Here is an 18,217-nt window from a genome sequence, read left to right as displayed (position 1 = left end):
ATACTATAAACATAGGGATATCTATTATCAGGGAGAGACAGCTGTGTAGCAACATTCTGGACAATAAAGATAGCTCCTGGGATACTTATCAAGAGACCAGTCCTGCCAGATGAACTCTGCAGGAAGGATGTACATCACAAATGCCACATTGTAAGAATTATAATACACAGACAGCTGCTAACACTAATCCAGGGCTTTTGGAATAAAATTATAGAAGAAAGCTCACAATGAGCCAAAGGAAGCACTTGGCATTGAGCAGCTTTAAAAATCAGTTATGTTCTTAATCTGCAAAGAAGTGAACTGTTAAAAGCTCAAGAAGGTGCTTAGTGGCTCAGCAAAAAATGCTCTTGAACAAGGAGTTGGTGAGCTTAGCTTTTCTGCTAGCATGTGGAAAAGCAGTTTTAGGTAGAAATCAGATCAGAGATTTAACTTGACTTTGCAAGGAAAGAAAATTCAGAAAATGGGAAAAGTAAATTGCAAGGTATGTGATATTTAATTACTCTGGAAGATAGAGATGAGAACCTGAAAACTTTAAAATTAACAATGAAATATGGGCTAGAACTAGACCACAAATGGAAAAGGAGTCTGAACCTGATAATTGCAGCTTTAATTTCAATAAGAAATATGGTTTCCTGTCATTGGCATAATAATGGCTCTGGTCTGGATCAAACTTCAGATTAGAAAGAGAAAATAGTTGTCTTTTCTCTTGTTACTTCATTTGTATTGTTTAGGGTTCTCTAGTCCAGAGAAGTGTATAGTAAATGCTTATAAGTGAAGTTCACCAAATTAGCAACGTGCATCAGAATTCCCAGAGATGTAGGGGTTTCTGTTTAAGTTTTCCAGTTAGTGGGAACTAGAGGATTGATGATGGATGTGTGTTCACTTAAGACACGACTTGCACAACAGGTCTGTGGGAGATTTCATCATAAGACTTGGTCATTTCTCTGCAATGGAATCCTAAACAAAAGCATGATGCCCTTTTGGTTTCCGGTAAAAAAATATGAAGTGAAATAAAAATTATAATAAACAAACCACTTCTTGTGAAACTCTAGCATCATGGTTTTTGCATATATTTCCTTGTTCTCAAATTTTCATGGTTGAAAGGGAGTGAAAAGCCACAGTAGGTTCAGAGACATAATTATTTTTGGAAATGTCTCCTGTACCTTGTGACTATTTTGACCTTTGTAAATAAAATACAATGGCACTGTGAGTCCTGAATAAAATACAGCAGATATAGTAACAAGAAGTAGATATTTATTGGCTTAGGTATAGTCAATGTGAAAAAGCAAACACTGGAACAGGGGCCTGGAAAGGTTGTATGATCTTTTTCATTGAAGATATCAAAGCTTCCACTGAGTGATGTCCTGAGCAACCTGCTCTAACTTTGGAGTTACCTTACCTGGGACCAGGTGGCTGGACTAGATGACATCCCACTAAAAACCCCTTCCAACCTAAATTATTCTGTGGTGAGAGGCACCCATTTCTGAACCATACCACATTTGTGGTATGATTTTAACACATCATCTGCTGGTGAACAGAGTCATTGTGGACTGCACAGCCAGGCTGCCACGAGAGGGAGGAAATGCTGGGTTTTTAAGAAGGCACAACAGGAACCTTGTGGGGCTCCCATGTGGGTGTAGCTGAGCTGAAAGCTCGTGCACAGAGCTTGCATCTCAGAAAGTGGCAATTTCCAAATGCCTGCTGTGTGTGCAGCCTGTGACATGAGCTAAAGAAACACAGAAGGTTTCTTGGTTGCTGCTGTGATGCCAAGCAGGTCCAGTGCCAAGCTTTAGCTGCTGTATCCAGCACAGTGGAATGTGGATTTCGACTCGGCTCTATTATCTGAAGAAGGTAACTGCTCCAAGGAGCCTCTAGGTAAACAAAAGAAAAGCTATAAATCTTATTTCAGCTTCCACTTCTCAGCTCTGCTCAGTCAGCATGGGAAAAAGCTGTGTGGGTTTTGTATTTCAAATGTTGTTTAAACACGGATGCCAATGTACCATGTTCTTAATTTTGTATAGTGCTTGCAATACTCCTTAAATTTTCAAGTACTGATCTCTGAGTGATGATTTAATTATGAGTCTTTTTTTATACCTAAACAGTTTCAAAGGCAAATGAGTTTTACTGTCAAAGTATAAAGAATATTTTGCATGAAATTGAGAAGATACTTTGATATCGCAAATTGATAGAAAATTCTTGTAGCTACAAAGAACTGCATTTTTGTAGACAAACACAGAAAGGGGATTTGGTAATGTACAGATGAAAATAATTTATTTTAGCAGTCAAACTCCTGGAAGAACACTTAGTTCCTGCTGAAAAATCTTCCTTAAAATTGCTGTTGAATTCAGGAAAAAATTGTAAATATTTGGACCAAAATCTACAGTGTATATCAGTTTTTATAGCCTCAGAACAGTTTTACTATGTGAAAAAGGTTTGCTACTTTCTCATTAAGCAGTTTGAACTGACACATTATATGAACTTCTATGTGTATATGAAGAACAGATAATAAGCTATAAAATCTTAGTTTTTCCTTTAGAGTCCTTTTGTCAGGATCTGGCAGAGCTCTAGAGAGTCAGGCTGCAGATCTGTCCAGTACTTTACCTTGAGGAATTTGCAACCAAAACATGCCTACAGAAACTAATTGGCCTTTGTGGTACTAACTTGTCAGAATTCTTCTCCTTGGGCAGTTTTTTGACCTTGTCTTTTTAACATTTTGCATGCTGAGCTGCCACAAACCAATTTAACATTTTCTAGATTAGAGATACAAAGACTTTCTTTCCCTGTGGTAACAAAGTCTGCACTTGTGGTAAAAGGGTAAGTCTCTATTTGTGCTTTGACATTTGAGGGAAATCTCTATCGTTGCCACAGAGCAGAAAAAAACAACTTCTGATTGCTCTTTAAACTTTATGGTTTTGTAGAAGTGCTGTGCCACTAAAGTTTTTGGGTCTCACGATGCATGTATACTTCTGATGCATATTTATGGAAGAAAAACTTCTCTTCTGAGACTGTACTGCTATGGGAGGAAGGATTTTGAGGATGGTTTTGTTTCTAGCAATCACTGTTCCTCTTATCCCATCTGATGTTCTGTGTGTTTTAAGTTCACGTCTCAACTTTCTCAGAAAACAGTTTCAGTGCTCATTTCAGTGTGAGATTTCCCACAGAAAGAGAACAAGCCAGTTAAAATAATGAAAAATCTTCTTCTGCTGTTTTGGAAGATGTTTTTGGGAGCTGTGAGTCCAGGGTGTAGCAAGCTCAGCCTGCCAGCTCTGACTGAGCAATTCACCAGCACTGAGCTGGTGGCAGCAGCAGAGTTTAAGGAGAGGTCATATGTGCAAGAGCACAATAGCCAGAGACCCTAAAATCTTTGGGAGAATGTAGCAGTTTCAGAGTTTCCAATGCTACCTTCCCTTCTGTTTACTATTATTTCTTTGGTTTTTTCTTTCCTCCTCCAGAATTCACAAGTGGCCTTATCAGAAGGAGGGGCATTCAAATTGCCTGCACTGCTAAGCCTACAGTCTCTGCAGACTGGAAATTTTGCTGTTTCATTGTCATCAGTGTACAATTGTGGTATCCCTGTGCTCTAGCACTTTTTCCACTGGAAAATGGAAATGAAGAGAAATACTGCAAAGTTGTTGTGGCTGCTGATGTTCTTTTCTGATATTGTGCCATTCAGCTGTGGGAAATCAATGAGAGAAAGAGCTATTGAGCTGATGCAAGATGCACGTTTGATCGATGGGTATATAAACTATGTTCATCTAAACCCTCTTTGTGAGATTGATAAGTGAGGAGGAAATGCTGCAGTGTCAGATTAGCAGAGACATGGGCTCTTACGAGCACACAGCACTGAGCTATCATTGCAGAGATACGTGGGGAAGGAATTTTGGTTCAGAGGATACTTAGTGTAGGATTGTGTTACCCTAAACACCGTTTTGATTTTCTAGCCAGGTGTCACGGTTTAACCCCAGCTGGCACCTGAGCCCCACATAGCCCTTGCTCACTTGTCCCTCCGGTGGGATGAGGGAGAGGATCAGAAAAGTGAGAAAACTCATGAGTTGAGACACAGACAACTTAATAAGGAAAGCAAAACAAGGAATTAATTCACTACTCCCCATGACTAAGGCATTCAGCCATCCCCAGGAAGCAGGGCTCCATCACACATAACATTTTCTTAGAAAGATAAACATTGTGATTCTGAATGCCCCCAGCCTTCCTCCTTCCCCCAGACTTTATATGCTGAGAATATGGTCTGGAAGATCCTTTGGCCAGCTGGGGTCAGCTGTCTCAGCTGTGTCCACTCAACTTATTGTACACCCCCAACCTGCTCGCTGGTGGGATGGGGTGAGAAGCAGAAAAGGCAGAAGAGAGACTTTTAGGTATCTATTGCTGGAAAGATTATTGGCAATTAATGGTCTAAGGGACTCCAAACAGTGGAAGAAATTACACTTGGGTTAGAAAGGGAACAACTTATTTCGATCACAAGCCCTATTTGTTTTCCATTCTAGCCACAATGACTTTGCACTGCAGCTGAGAATACTTTACCAAAATAGACTCAGTAGAGTCAACCTGAGGGAACTCAACACGACCCACACAAACCTTGTGAAACTTCAGGCTGGTTATGTGGGAGCTCAGGTATGTACTGCTATGGTGGTGGGGTTCAGAACATATTTCTACATTTGCTTCCTTCCCTGATTTTGGTTCTTTATGCTGAAAAAGAAAAAAAAAAAAATAGAACTGAAAAGCTACAGACACTCTTCATGACAGCTGTGTTTCAAATTGTTTGGATTTTATAATTCAGGTACTCTTAGTCAGCATTTGTTTTGTGATATATAAATTAAAGGAAGCTTATATTTGCTTTCCTGCATGTATGGTGGAGTAGCTGAGTGTATCAGGAGGCCTTGATCATGTCTGGAGTGGGTGGTCTTGCCTTGCAACACAACCCTTTCTTTGGGGAAAAAGCTATAGTGACAACTCCCTTGTAAACTGCAGGAAGTTATTTTGGTCTGTGTTCCTGAACTATGAGCAAATGGAAGTTTCCAATTCAAAACACAAGTTATCTGGTTTACTTGTCAATGTCTCTTTCAGTTTTGGTCAGTGTATGTTCTTTGCAGCGCTCAGAACAAGGATGCTGTGCGCCTGACCTTAGAGCAAATCGATGTTGTCAGGAGGATGTGTAACAGCTATGAAGAGCTGGAACTTGTGACAACTTCCCAAGGTGATGCTCCTTCTTGTAAAAGAATTTTTAAAAACGTGATTGCAGGAGGTGTGTACAGAGAGATGCAAATAAACAAGTTATCCTGCTTTAAAGAGTAACTTCAATATTTCCTCTGAACCACAGCCATTGACTGCACACAGCCCTGGTCCAGTCATGAGAAAATTTGCCATATAAACATGTACTCTGCAAGCTCCAATTCTATCAAAATGTCTTTATTATTGCTTGCAATTTACACTGACAATTGCTGCTCAGTAGTGCTGGCTTCTTATCTGTCATGGAATTACTTTGGAAGTATCTCCCTTTGTGTTTTCCAGGTATCTCTGACAGCAGAAGGATTGCATGTTTGATTGGAATAGAGGGTGGCCACTCCATTGACAGCAGCTTGGCAACACTGAGGATGTACTATGACTTGGGTGTTCGTTACATGACTCTAACACACTCCTGCAACACTCCTTGGTAACTATTGTGCATATTTTTGTGTGACTGTCTAATGCAAAGGAGTGGCAGCTGCATGATGGGAGAGCTATGGATTCAGACACAAACTTACCCTGTGAAAGACTTTGAAGCAAGTCAAGGTGATAGGTTTTGGGGGTGAATAATTTACCATGTGTACAGTGGGAGACTACATCCATTACATAGTGCTTGTTATGATCATAATTTGGACACTTGACAACCTGCTTGTCTTAAATTCCTTCACAAAAATCAACATTAGTGAACCTGAAAGCAGGTATGAACATAAAAAACACTGCCTGAACAAGATACTTATTATGTAGCTCATTATCCCCACATCTGCCTATGTGACATTTTTCTTGTGTGTAGTGTAAGAGTTTTCAGCTGCTGATACTGTATTCTCCAGAATAATATGTTGTTTCTTCTCCCTCATTCCCTTTTTCAAGGTCTGAATCATCATCTAAAGGAATACACAACTTTTATCCTAGTGTTATTGGTCTGACTGCATTTGGCCAAGTAAGGATCTCTTTCAAATGCTAATCTGGGCAATCTGTCATGCAACTAACAGTTTCTGGCCTTATCTTCTTAAAAGCAAACTGACGTTAAAAATTAATTACTGGAAATTCTTGATAGTTAGGAGGTGACCAAGATTTACCAGTGACCAGTCAAACTAAATTCCCTGTGATGCTTCTTAGGGTAAAAGAAGTGTTAGATTAAATTACAATTGTTTTAATACAGATTAGATGTATGAATTCATATGTGCAAGCAGTAAGATATGAATAACATTTCCAATTACTTATTTTAGTTTGACTAAGTTTTCTAAGTTTTGAACATGTGGTGGCATGTTGGCTAATTTTGAGTGAATAAATCACTAATGAATTAATAGGTACATAGCAACAAGTACAGGCACAGCATGTTTATGACTAGCTGGCAGCTGCAGAATTAATCTATCTGTTTCCATATACCAGCTAAACACCTTCCTTGCAGGAAACTTAATACGGACACTGTTGTCTGTACATCTGTTTTAGGAAGTGGTAAAGGAGATGAATCGCCTGGGTATGCTGATAGATTTATCTCATACCTCATACTCCACTGTAAAGGCTGCACTCAATATCTCAAAAGCACCAGTAATTTTCAGCCACTCGGCAGCATTTTCTGTTTGTAATCACTCAAGAAATGTTCCTGATGATATCCTCCAGCAACTGGTGAGTGATATGGTTCTTGGGTTTGTTTTTGGAGGAAGGAATTTGTTGGTTTTGCTTCTTGGGGGTTTTGTTTTTTGTTTTAATGGCAATGTTTGCATGGGCTGCAGCAAACGTGCATTCAAATAATGATGTTTACTTTCCCCCTCTTCATCCCTGAATTTGATTTAGAGGCAGATCCTTGAGCAGCAACTTACAGTTGCTTCTGAGGCATTTTCTTTGGGTTGTGTTTAGCCTTTGACTACAAAAATGAAGTGTTTGCAAATACTTTGAAATTATGGTTGAGTTTTTTTCATGTAGTCACTGCACTTCTGCTGATTCAGTCTGCATGAAAGTAAAATGAATCCAGGGGAAAGGACAGGGAGGCAAAGCCTTGTGTTGCCATCTGAACTTTGACTTAGTGTTGCTGTTCTCACTGGTGAATGGGTGTAGAAGATTCTACATAAGATGCCCATGAAGTTTGCAGGGCATAAGAGCTCACTAATCAACTGTCTCTTCATATCTTTCAGAAAAAGAACAAGGGAATTATCATGGTCTCTTTCAATGCAGATGTACTGGCCTGTGGCAGAGAAGTTGTTAATATTTCTACCCTTGCAGGTTTGATGTTAATATACTGTAGTTTTTGTGGATTCTGTGAATTTGTATAAATTCTATGAATGTCCTGGGGCATGCATCAAGGCCATGTAAATTAGACTGCTTGTTTATTCCATCCACACCTTAGCCCAGCTCTAGTACTTTTTGAGCTAATACTCACTAAACAATAATAAGATGTACAAGATGTGTGTGTAGCTGCAGGACACGATGCTCACAAGCAGAGCCAACAACCATTAATCCCAAAGTAGTTGTTACTTTCTGGAAAACACCTTAAGCCTATGTAATTAAGAGTGGGAAACATAGGTATGTGATGGATAATGAAAATTCTATTGGTATAATTGAGCTACTTGTTAGGGATGAATGTACTGTGATGATCATGTCTCTTTCCTTATTTGCATTTAATCAGTGTAGTTATTTTGAAGGTTCCTGCCTGATGGGGTGTCTTTTGACTTTTTTTAAAAGGGTTTGATCAAGAACCCATGATTAAGGAGAGCTGTTACCTAATGCCAATATGTGTGAACTGTAATATTTCTTTTTTGCTAGGTGCTTTGATGTTGTTTTCTTGATATTCTCTTTCAGATCATTTTGACCATATAAAGGAAATTGCAGGCTCAGAATCTATAGGAATTGGTGGTGACTATGATGGAGTGGAACGGTGAGTAAAGTTGTACAAACATTGACATCTGCTCCTCAAATTATATGGGGTTTGATTCTTTTAAGGGGGGGAAAAAGAAGGCAGACTTAAAAAACTAGTATCAGATGATCTTGTAATGAGACTAACCCAAGTTTTATGAAAGAGAGGCACAATAATTTCTTTTTAGAACTGCATGAAGCAGTGCTACAAATGTAGAAATGGATCCTCATGCCCTGTGAACTCTGAAGCAGTGTGTTCTAGGTTTGTGCATACAAAACCAGGGGTTGTTTTTCTCCAAAAGCCACTGATGAATGACAGAAAAGCTGCCTCAACCGTTATATGGTAAATGGTTCAGAATAGAGAGATGCTGCAAAACTCTTTCCTCCACTATCCTTGGGGAAAGCCACAGAGTTTGGGTGCTGTGAAACCACTCCTGCTTTTGGGAAGCGTTTGAGGCAAGCAGAGCCTGGTGAGCAGCCTACCACAAAAACCTCTCTTCACTCCTGGACTACTGCAGTTACAGCACAGGAAACAAATGCACATTGGGTGGCATTTGCTGCTGTAACCTTAAACTTTTTTTTGCTTTTTATCTTTCCGTTAAATCATTATCTCCTTTTTCTTTTTTCTTTTTCTCCTGGAGTCAGGCCTGCTTGGGAATGAAAGTCAGAGTCAGGCTCCTGTCTGTAAACACAAACTCATTGTGTCAGCACCCGTGATATCATAGATCTGAAACGATAATTTTCAAAATAAAAATACGGTTTACAACAAAAGGACACATTTTATCATGCATTTTCTCAAAGACCATCAGTTAAACTGGTGGTGGAGTTGTTAAGGTCCTAATTTCTGCTAGTAATGCCACAGATTTTTTTGAGATATGCTTATCACCATGCCTTCATGGAACAGAAAAGTAACAAAAATATTAGTTATCTCAAAACCATGTCAAAATATAATGGAAATACAACTTAAAACAGCTGTTGAATGTAGGTTTTGCAGCTTTTTATTTCTAAATGCTTTTTATTCTGACAAGAATTAGCACAAGGCATAGATCAGTTTTGCTTTTGTAATTTCTTTAGTAGAGGACTCTGAATAGGTTTCTTTCCACTGCCTAAACAATTGGCTTAATTCAAGCCAATGTTATAATTCTAATTGTTTGTTTGTTTTTTTTTTTTTGTAAATACTCTGTAAACAACAGAGTTCATAAAATTGCCTCCAACTCCAGAGCTCATCATGTGCTTATAGGTTTCCTTTTGTTCTCAGTTACATTAGTGGATTGCCCCAACTTCATCTGTGATGCAGCTGTTTCCTCTTACTCTAAAGGCCAGATGGAAACTGTGGATTACCATATACATGAATTTCTGGTTATTTTTTCCCCTTTTGTTCTTATATCCTCCCATGCTGTTGTTTTGCCTCTGTAGAAGTGCATCTTCATTCCAGTTGTTTTCTGTTTATTGGGTCCTATGTGAAGAAAAAACCTCTTGTTGTGTCCCAGTCCTGTTTCTGTTTGTCAGCTGAATTCTCAGAGGAAGAATTGGGTCCAAAGTCAGCTCACTTCAAAAGTCAATATGTGCAAAAGGCTAATTAAAATCCTTTCTCTCCAATTTGTCAGTGATGTGTGTTGAATTTTCTTGTGTCACTCTTGCCAACAGCTTTCCCAAGGGATTGGAAGATGTCTCTAAATACCCTTCTTTGATAGAGGAACTTCTTAGAAGAGGATGGAATGAAACTGAACTGAAAGGAGTCTTAAGGGAGAACTTTCTCCGTGTCTTCAAGGAAGTAGAAAATGTAAGATTAAAATCCAAACTGAATCTTGATTCTTACCAAGAGTGAAAGAGGAACTGCTGGTGTTTGTTCTTTATTTTTTTGGGTGGGTTTTCTCTTTTTTTTTTTTTTTTTTTTTTTTTCCATTTTATGTGTTTTGTTTTGGAGGGGTTTTTTTGTTCAATGAGAGAGATATGAGGGAATGTAAGCACCTAATTCAGTAAATCCAAACGCTGGGAAAGAAACCAAGATGGCAAGAGAGTGTTAGCAGCATAAAGGAAAATGAGAGAGAGCAGACAAAGCTCTTTGGAAGTTTTTCTCTCTGCAGTAATCTGATAAGTACACATCAGTGACTTCTAAATGGAATCACTCCATGGTTTGGAGAAAGTGCGGATGTACCAGCATCACAGTCTGGCTGTGTTCGCTGGGGCAGGAAGGAATGTTGACTCCTGCAAATCAATTTAATTCTTGTCATGGGATTGGGCTGCTGTTCAAAAGGCTTCTGCCATGGCCAGATCACCAAGCCATAAACATAACAACCAGATCACAATGAGCTTTAAGTATAAACGGTGGGAATTAATCCAGAAGGATGAAGGAGGAGAGGCGGGAAGGAGACTGGATAAGAGTAGGGCCCCCTCAGTGGTAACTTTTCCAAATGCCTCTGCTGAAACTTCCAGACTGCTTGCCTCCTGCTTTTATTGACAGGGATAGGTGAGTAGATATACACACAAAGCCTTATAGACAGCAGATATTTCACGGTGACCTTTCTTCCACTTGTCTTTTTGGGCATGTCGGATGAACAGAAATTAGGGAAAATTGTACTACTCCAGTTAACCTGCCAAAATATCTACGTAATGCTGACTTCATTGTGTGGCAGACTGACATTATGAAGAGGCTCAAATTCACCACTCCTAACCAATTTGTGGGACCTAGCAGTGTTTTTCCCTTCTAAATTAGAGATGTTGAAGCTCTGTCTTGAGAGTGTGAGCTCCATTCAGGGAAGAAAGTTCATGAGTTTGTTTGCTCCATATGTGGAGAGAGCCAAGACAAAGAACAGCCAGACCTGTGACTCTTGCCTGTAATGTATCTGTGCTGAATTCTGGGAAGTGCTTCACAGGAATGCAAACAGCAGAATAATAATACTGATTTCCTCACATTCAGATGTGGTTTTGCAATACAGTCTGAGTTGGGTAACTTGAAATAGCATTGAATTTGCTAGCTGCTTAAAGATTTTTGCTGTTATGCCAGTCTGGCTTTCAGGGACAACCTTTTGAATTTTTGTAGGTGCGGAACACTTTTGGAGTAATGGACGTAGGTGAAAGTGAAATTCTGCAAGAAGTACAAAATTCCTGTCGCCTAGAACTACGTAAGCCTCAGCCACTGCGATCCACATCCTTTGGAATTCCTTCTGTGGCACCACCTTTTAGTCTGACACTTGTATCATGTTTAATGCTGTATTATGTATCATAAGATCTATGGAGTCTCAGAGAGAGATTTATGGAATACTCTGCAATGCAACTACTTATCTTTCTGTGATTTGTTAATTGAAAACTATAATACATTTTAAACATAATTACTATAAATTCATCTGCATGCTTGAAAAATCATGTAAATTATATATGATGTAGCAAAAGTGTTTAGAATTTGAAGTGATAAATTCTGTATGACCTTGGCTGGACCAGGACCAACATTGTTAATGGAAAATATTCACATTTAAAGAATAAATTCTGCAATACTTGATGCATGGTTTTGGTACCCACATTGTGGAATAAATACTGGAGTCCAGAACCAGCAGTTCCACACAGGAGCTAGAGATTACAAATAAGACACCTGTGCCAAGTAGTTTTCAAATATTACTTCTTGTTAAATCATACAACTTCCATCAATAGTTGAAGGCTTACTCAGAGAAGACCATCCCCTGCCATATGGAGAAGAGTGCTTTTTTGGTTTGCTTGGGGTTTTGCTTTGTTTTTTAAGATGACAAGATGAGTGACAAGCCTGTTCCAGTTTGAACTGCATGCCTACAGCTAGCTTTAGAGACCATCCTGCAGCACTAAACTCTTGTTTTTGAACCCTGACCAGGACAGTGGGCAACTGGACAATTACTGAAGGGTGGAGGTAGATCTCTTACATTTAGGTGCAGGCAGCATTGTAGGTCCTTTTCTATAATTTGAGGACAGTTGTTTGCAGCATTTTCATGATGATGGGAACAAGAACAACAAGAGGGTTGTGGAAATCTTTTTGACATTTAAACAATTATCCTTATCAATAACATGTTTTATTATTTCATTTTTATTCTAGCTGGCTAAAATCAGACCATGGCCAGTGGATTCACAGACATGAGATTAGACAGAGATATTTTTATTATAAATCTGTTGTTTTGGCCTTTGGAATATGTTTTGAAATACACGAGGTATGCGGGGTTAGAAGCTCCTGTTGCAGAGAAGAGCATATATTGACATAGGCCTGCTCTTTGTAGGCTCAAACCAGACATTTTAGTCAAATATACTGAGATTTATTATGAAATTATAAGATGGCAGCACCACATCTTTGTATGGTCAGTTCCCAGTGCTTGCTAGTAAATGCTTTCCCATGATACTTGCTGTTAATGGTGATTTATGATACCAATTTTTATTTACTGATATGACATCTACAGAATTTAGCCTTAGTGTAGAATAAAAGTCCTGTAAGTGATCTCAGGAAAGCATTTGTAAACACACAAAGTATTTAACAATTGAAAGAGAAGGCTGGGCATGAACAGGATGAAAAAACAGCACATGAGCTTTTTTCTAGAGGAATTTGAGACTGTTCCTATCATCCATTTCTGCACTCTGTGTACAAGTAGGGTTTCTGGAAGGACCCTGTTCTTTTATAGCTTCAAAGTTAAGCTTCATTAATTCTTTTGATAAGATGGTCTCCTTGATAAATATATTCTAATTATACTCCTGTACGTTACCAAATTCTTTACCAATCATGTTGAACAATCTAATTGCACACAAGCCAAATTTAAAAGAATAGTTTCTCAATAAATACTGATCCTCGATATGCATGTAGAAAGGTGAATTACTGATTCAGAAGTCTGGCTCCTTGATATTGTTTGACTGTAATGAGAACATGTTTTACTGGTAAAATGATTAATTCAATAGGGCAAACATTTAATTCCCATCAGTACTTCTTATAATAGGTTCACAAGCCATTGGAAAACTGCCATCCATGGTCTCTTTTCTCAGAACTAGTGCTCTGATATTTGCTTCATTACACAAAATGTAAGATGCTTCTTTATTCCTTCCAGCTGCTTTCCTTATACTGCGTTGTCACTAAAAATATATATTCCTTTTCTTAAAGATACATAAAACACTTTTCTATGACTTCTTATCTATAATGTATTGCACTTGTTTGTTGACTGTTTGTGCAACGAGTAATTTGTAACGTTGCGGCAAAACAGAGGCATGAAATTTCAATAAAATATTGTTTAAAACTGTGTAAGGATACTGGTGTAATCTCATAAAACAGTGTAGATGTTCAGAAGCCCACGAGACCCTGAAAGAACCACACACCCCTGTGGCAGAAAGAAGGTCAGAGTAATATGAGCACTCAGGGTCGATAACAGAGGGAAGGGTTGCCCTTCAAGCCCCTGCTTGAAATTCAAGTAGGTTTAATCCTGGATATAGGCAGTCAGCCTCATCTAAATTCAGATTCTGCTAAACCCATCCAAGCAAGTGCCCATGGGAAGGGATCAGTCACTGCAGTGAATCCATGAGGACAATGTTACCTGCAGCAAATCCCTGCTCAAGCTGTTAAGGCATAGAGAACAAGGCAAAAGGGGAACCAGGCGGGGTGCCTGCATCAGGGTTAGGATAACCTCAGCCTCACAGCACTTCTCCCAGATGTGTTGTGATCTAAAAGTCCCTTTTCCATTAATACCAGTTACAATGTTAATTCAGAATGCTTCAGTTAAGCTGCTTGTGTGAAACAAAATCAGAAGGCAAAATCAACAGATGAAATCTTGTGCACTGATTATCCATGTTATCTAGCTTATTTAATAGATGCAGCTAATTTATTTTTCTTAAACAATCAAAACCACACAACTTGAAGCATGGTAGGAAGACATCTTATTAGAAATTAATTTCTAAAGTAAAATCATGTAAGATACAGCTGTGACTGCTCTCAGACTAGTGACCCTTCACTCTGGTGCTAATGCCTCCAGCCCTGACAGCAACTTGTAGTATTCACAACTCTGCATTTGTAAGAACTCAAGCATAAAATGATTGTACTCTGTTTTCTGCTTCCCAATGGGAGGATGATTCATGCTGCAATTGAATGCCTTTGCCCTGCCCCAATTAATAACAGCCATTTGCATTGGTAATTCAAAGGCATTCAAGTTCAGCTGACAGGTTCTATTATGGCTGCTGGTATCAGTGATGTACCAGATATACCAGAGATACAAACTGTAATAAGCTCTGCTGGCTGCCAAACGAAAGAATGCAAGTCATGACTTACCTCTTCTAAATAATGAGTTGTGCTAACATGAATTCTGAAAATATTTATTAATATTTCTGTAAATCTCAAAATCTATCACCTTAGGCTGATTTTCAAAAGACCCAAAGTTGAAGGCATCTTAAACAATCAAAGGCTCATACTTTAACATATGTGATATGAGCAGCCAAGAACTACAGGCATAATATTGATGCAGACTATTGATTTGGTTCTAAAAGGTTGGTGCCAGGACCGTTCCCCCAGTACTATCCTTTTCCTGACTAATGGACTGTAGCATCCACAGAAATAAATAACTTCAGTTCTGAGCTGTCTCATCCGGGCAAGTGGTGATGCTAGAAACCAAACCTCCAAAGTCTGCTGCTGGTCTGACACACGTGACAGTTCTGTCACCTAAAATCTGAGTAGTTCAGCCCCTGTACCAAACTTCCACCCAGCAGGTGACTTGTCTGGGCCATGGAAGGACTCCTGCATGTTTTACATCGGATACAAACTACTCAGCTCTGCTTAACACCTATGTTCTTTCTTGCCTGTCATTGAGTTGCTCAAGCAACATGCCAGCATATTTCTGTTTCAAGGTCAGCAAACATTGTGCATTAAGTCTAACCACCTATATGCATGTGAGCTCATTAACTTTGTTTGATTTTACACCTAAGGTTCAGTGGGCATCTGTACCACAGAACCAACTTTGCCAAGCCAGCTGTTGCATCCCGTCCTGCTGTGGGGTGAGGAGCAGTGCCCAGCAGCTCATGCCAGAGCCAGCTGTGGCTGCTGCACTGCTCTGTCCTTGGTTGCAGGTTGTCTGGAGACAGCACTGGTGTTTGTCTAAGCTGGTTCAGCGAGCTGGTCTTGCAGAAAACTTTTCCTCCTTCAAGGGATGAGTTTCCTGCTGATGGTGTCAGTGATTGGGTTAACCATGCTCATTGTTCAGGGAGGGGAGGAGTGAAAAAGCAGAGCGAGACTGCAACAACTTGGATTTCTTCCATTTGCTATTGAAAGCAGCAGTTCTGTTTGCTCTTTCTGGATTTATACATACAGAAATTATCAAATTGCTTCGAATTCTGAAAACATAACATGTTTAAACTGCAAAGGAAATAAATAACCAGAAGATTCTTCCCACTAATAGTGACTTTTATTTGCTCTTAAGATTTGTTGGATTTAATTTGCAGACCAAGAGCAGTATTTTAGTTGATCTTCTGAACCGTCTCCAGGACAGACTGTGATCCTGGATAACCCTACTTGGACTGTTCTGGAAGGCTTGGTTTAGTGGTTCAAGAATTATCATTTTCTTCTTTTTTTTTTCTTCCTTTGTTAATCTGGTCTTCATTTTTTGTCTTGCTATCTTACCTAGAAGCCTTACATCTACATAGAACAACAACTTGACATGGGAATGGTTATTTGATGCTATTATAAGTATCTTTTTTTAAAAATCTTCTGACACCAGAGAAATGGAAAAAGCTCCTCACTAACCTTTATGTTTATTTATAACTGCATTATGACTTTTTTATTTTTTTGCAAACAAAAGCAACAACAAAACCCTCTTTCCAAAAACTCTGACCTCAGAGAGGTATTGGACTTGGTTCAGTTGCTTCTCTGTCATGAGACAACAAATAGTGGAGGGAAAAAAAAACAAACAAGCTAAGTAAACAAAGCTCAGCATTTATCTTACAACGGAAAAATGTTGCTGCTTCTAATTAAGGCTCTGGCCCTAACAATCAGAACTCAAATGAGAGACACTTAATTCTGCTCTTTTGCTGTTGCTTCTCCCCAGACTGTTTTTTAAACTCCATTAAGATGATTCTTTCCTCTGTATAATGGATATTTTCCTCTGAATCCCTTTCTCAGCACCTGGTCTATCTGTTTTTATAAAACATTTCTTTTGTCAGTTCTGCAATTAAAGGAAAATATAAAACCCAGGAAACAAGAATTCAAGTTCCCCTGAGGGTTGCTGCTGAGAAAGAAAATAAAGATCAAACTAAGTGAGATTAAAACTGAAGCTAATACAAGTTTCATCACACAAATCAAAAGAAGGTCCCTTTAGTCTGGAATACAAATATTTGAAAAAAAATTTAATACAGCTTTGGATGTGGATTAATCTTTCTGAGTTTCCTCCTGTAGATAAACTCAGCATCTCAAGAATCTTGTCCAGGCCTGGGCTCAGTTTCCTCTCTGAGCCCTTTATTAAAAAATAAATAGACCATGACAAATCTACCCATGCTAAAAATGTAACTGATCTGAAAATTGATCCACAGAGTAGTATTTTTTCCACCATCTTAATTCTACACTGAAAATTACTGCCATGTTTAACAAGTTTGTTGTAGAAAACCTTGATATAGTTGTTCTTATTTGAATGTGCAGAACCTGGGTGAGTAGGAAAGAAATGGTACCTCAAAGACTAAGCAACTTTTCAGTTTCTAAAGATGAATTTTCTACAAAGTTTCTTTGTAGAAATGGCTATTCTGTGCATCAAATACAGTTATAAATAATTTTACAAGTGAAGCAGAAGTTCCTTAAAGTAAATAAACTTTGAAGGTAAGTGGCACTATAGTGTCCTCTTGTGGTCTTTTAATGTTTAAGCTGTGATATGTTTTCTAGCAGAATAGCAAAATTTCCAGTTGTCTTTAGCAGAAGAGCTTCTGTCTTGTTACAGTGTGGCCTTTCCTTGCCTTACTTTTCTCCTGGAAATGGCCTGTGGAGGATTGCACATTGCATCTCCTACAAGCATTTATCACATGGATGTTCCTGTCGTGGTCCTCTCCAAAGGATCTCTTCCAGCCACTGCCTGTCCTTGCCATGGGCACTGGATCCTGCTCTTTATGAGTGACAAACCCTCACAGCCAGGTTGGCAGTTCCAGCCTGCTTTGTCCACAAGGCTGGTGTGATCCTCGCATGTGGAGAAGCAGGAATGTGCTGAAAACCAAAGTTCACTCTGGTGAAATGCTGGCCATGAACTGGCAGAATTCCTGCCAAGCCTGATGTCCTGGGAAACTGTGCCTTGGCAGAGGTGAATTTTGTTTTGTTATTTTATTTCTGATGGTCAGCTCTTGGCCATTTGTCACCCACGTTCCACTCTAGTGGGAAAAATCTTCTGAACCTATAAATAACAGTTACAGATTCCCTGCTGTGTTAGGGGCAACATAATTTTAGAGATGAATTAAAAAAAATATCAGAATTGCAATGTAATGATTTATTTCTACAGATGATACTTTTCATTTGGCCTTGATCTTCCTAGTTAGAAAAAAAGAAACTACTTAAAATTAGATATTTCTCCATGAAATTTGGGAAGAATAAAAGATAAGAAAAGCTGTTCTCAAACAGTTTCAGATGCTGTGTCTATCCTTTAAACAAATGGGAAATCACTTGCTTTGAGAAGGAATTGAAATGATGATGCTTTTTTGTTGTTTGATTGAGGTTAACATCACGTTGCAAGTCTGGAAGTTAACAATGCTCCAGAGCTCGTGCACCACGGCCTTCATGTGCACCATGTCCCTTGTGAGGGCTGAACCCTTGGAAGGGCTAACAAATCCTGATGGTAATTCTCTCCTGGGGGAACCTCCGAGGGCTGCCTGCCAGGGAAGGGATGAAACCCCCTGCACACGGGAGCCAAGCCTGTCTGGCAGCTGGGGATGTGTGCAGTCCCTGTCTCACGCTGGGCTCTGAAAGCCAAGCTCCCTTTTAGTGCTTCAGAGGTGGGCACCTGCAGGAAGAAGTGTTCAAGGCAAACTTGACCTCACTTGCCTGCCCTGAGGATTTCTATCAGGCTCCACAGCAGTTGACTAAACTACCCTTCTGGAGGACTCACAGTTTCTCACACAGCCTTTGAGTTGAAAACACAGTTTTCTACTGTGGAGGGGCACTGACCTTTCAGCTGGA

At 39.2% G+C, this 18,217-nt stretch overlaps 1 protein-coding gene across 3 annotated transcripts; it reads left to right on the top strand.

Moving 5' to 3' along the window:
• The first annotated feature begins 445 nt into the window (after positions 1-445).
• Positions 446-13,331, top strand: LOC128793557 (dipeptidase 2-like). 3 transcript variants are annotated; one of them, XM_053952849.1, is made up of 11 exons: positions 446-481; positions 3,453-3,736; positions 4,503-4,629; positions 5,083-5,212; positions 5,527-5,668; positions 6,109-6,178; positions 6,691-6,867; positions 7,374-7,461; positions 8,038-8,113; positions 9,739-9,874; positions 11,135-13,331. In XM_053952849.1, the coding sequence occupies exons 2-11, from the start codon at positions 3,603-3,605 to the stop codon at positions 11,318-11,320; spliced, it is 1,266 nt and encodes a 421-aa protein (XP_053808824.1). In that variant the 5' UTR covers positions 446-481; positions 3,453-3,602; the 3' UTR covers positions 11,321-13,331. The 3 variants fall into 3 exon arrangements, with proteins under 3 accessions (XP_053808824.1, XP_053808823.1, XP_053808822.1); XM_053952848.1 differs by lacking the exon at positions 446-481 and adding an exon at positions 1,641-1,851; XM_053952847.1 differs by lacking the exon at positions 446-481 and adding an exon at positions 1,641-1,875.
• The last annotated feature ends 4,886 nt before the right edge of the window (positions 13,332-18,217 follow it).

This window comes from Vidua chalybeata, chromosome 11 (genome assembly GCF_026979565.1).
Source record: "Vidua chalybeata isolate OUT-0048 chromosome 11, bVidCha1 merged haplotype, whole genome shotgun sequence".
NCBI classification, from domain to species: Eukaryota; Metazoa; Chordata; class Aves; order Passeriformes; family Viduidae; genus Vidua; species Vidua chalybeata.
The sequence above is the reverse complement of the archived record's forward strand: the minus strand, read 5'-3'. Positions and strand labels throughout refer to the sequence as shown.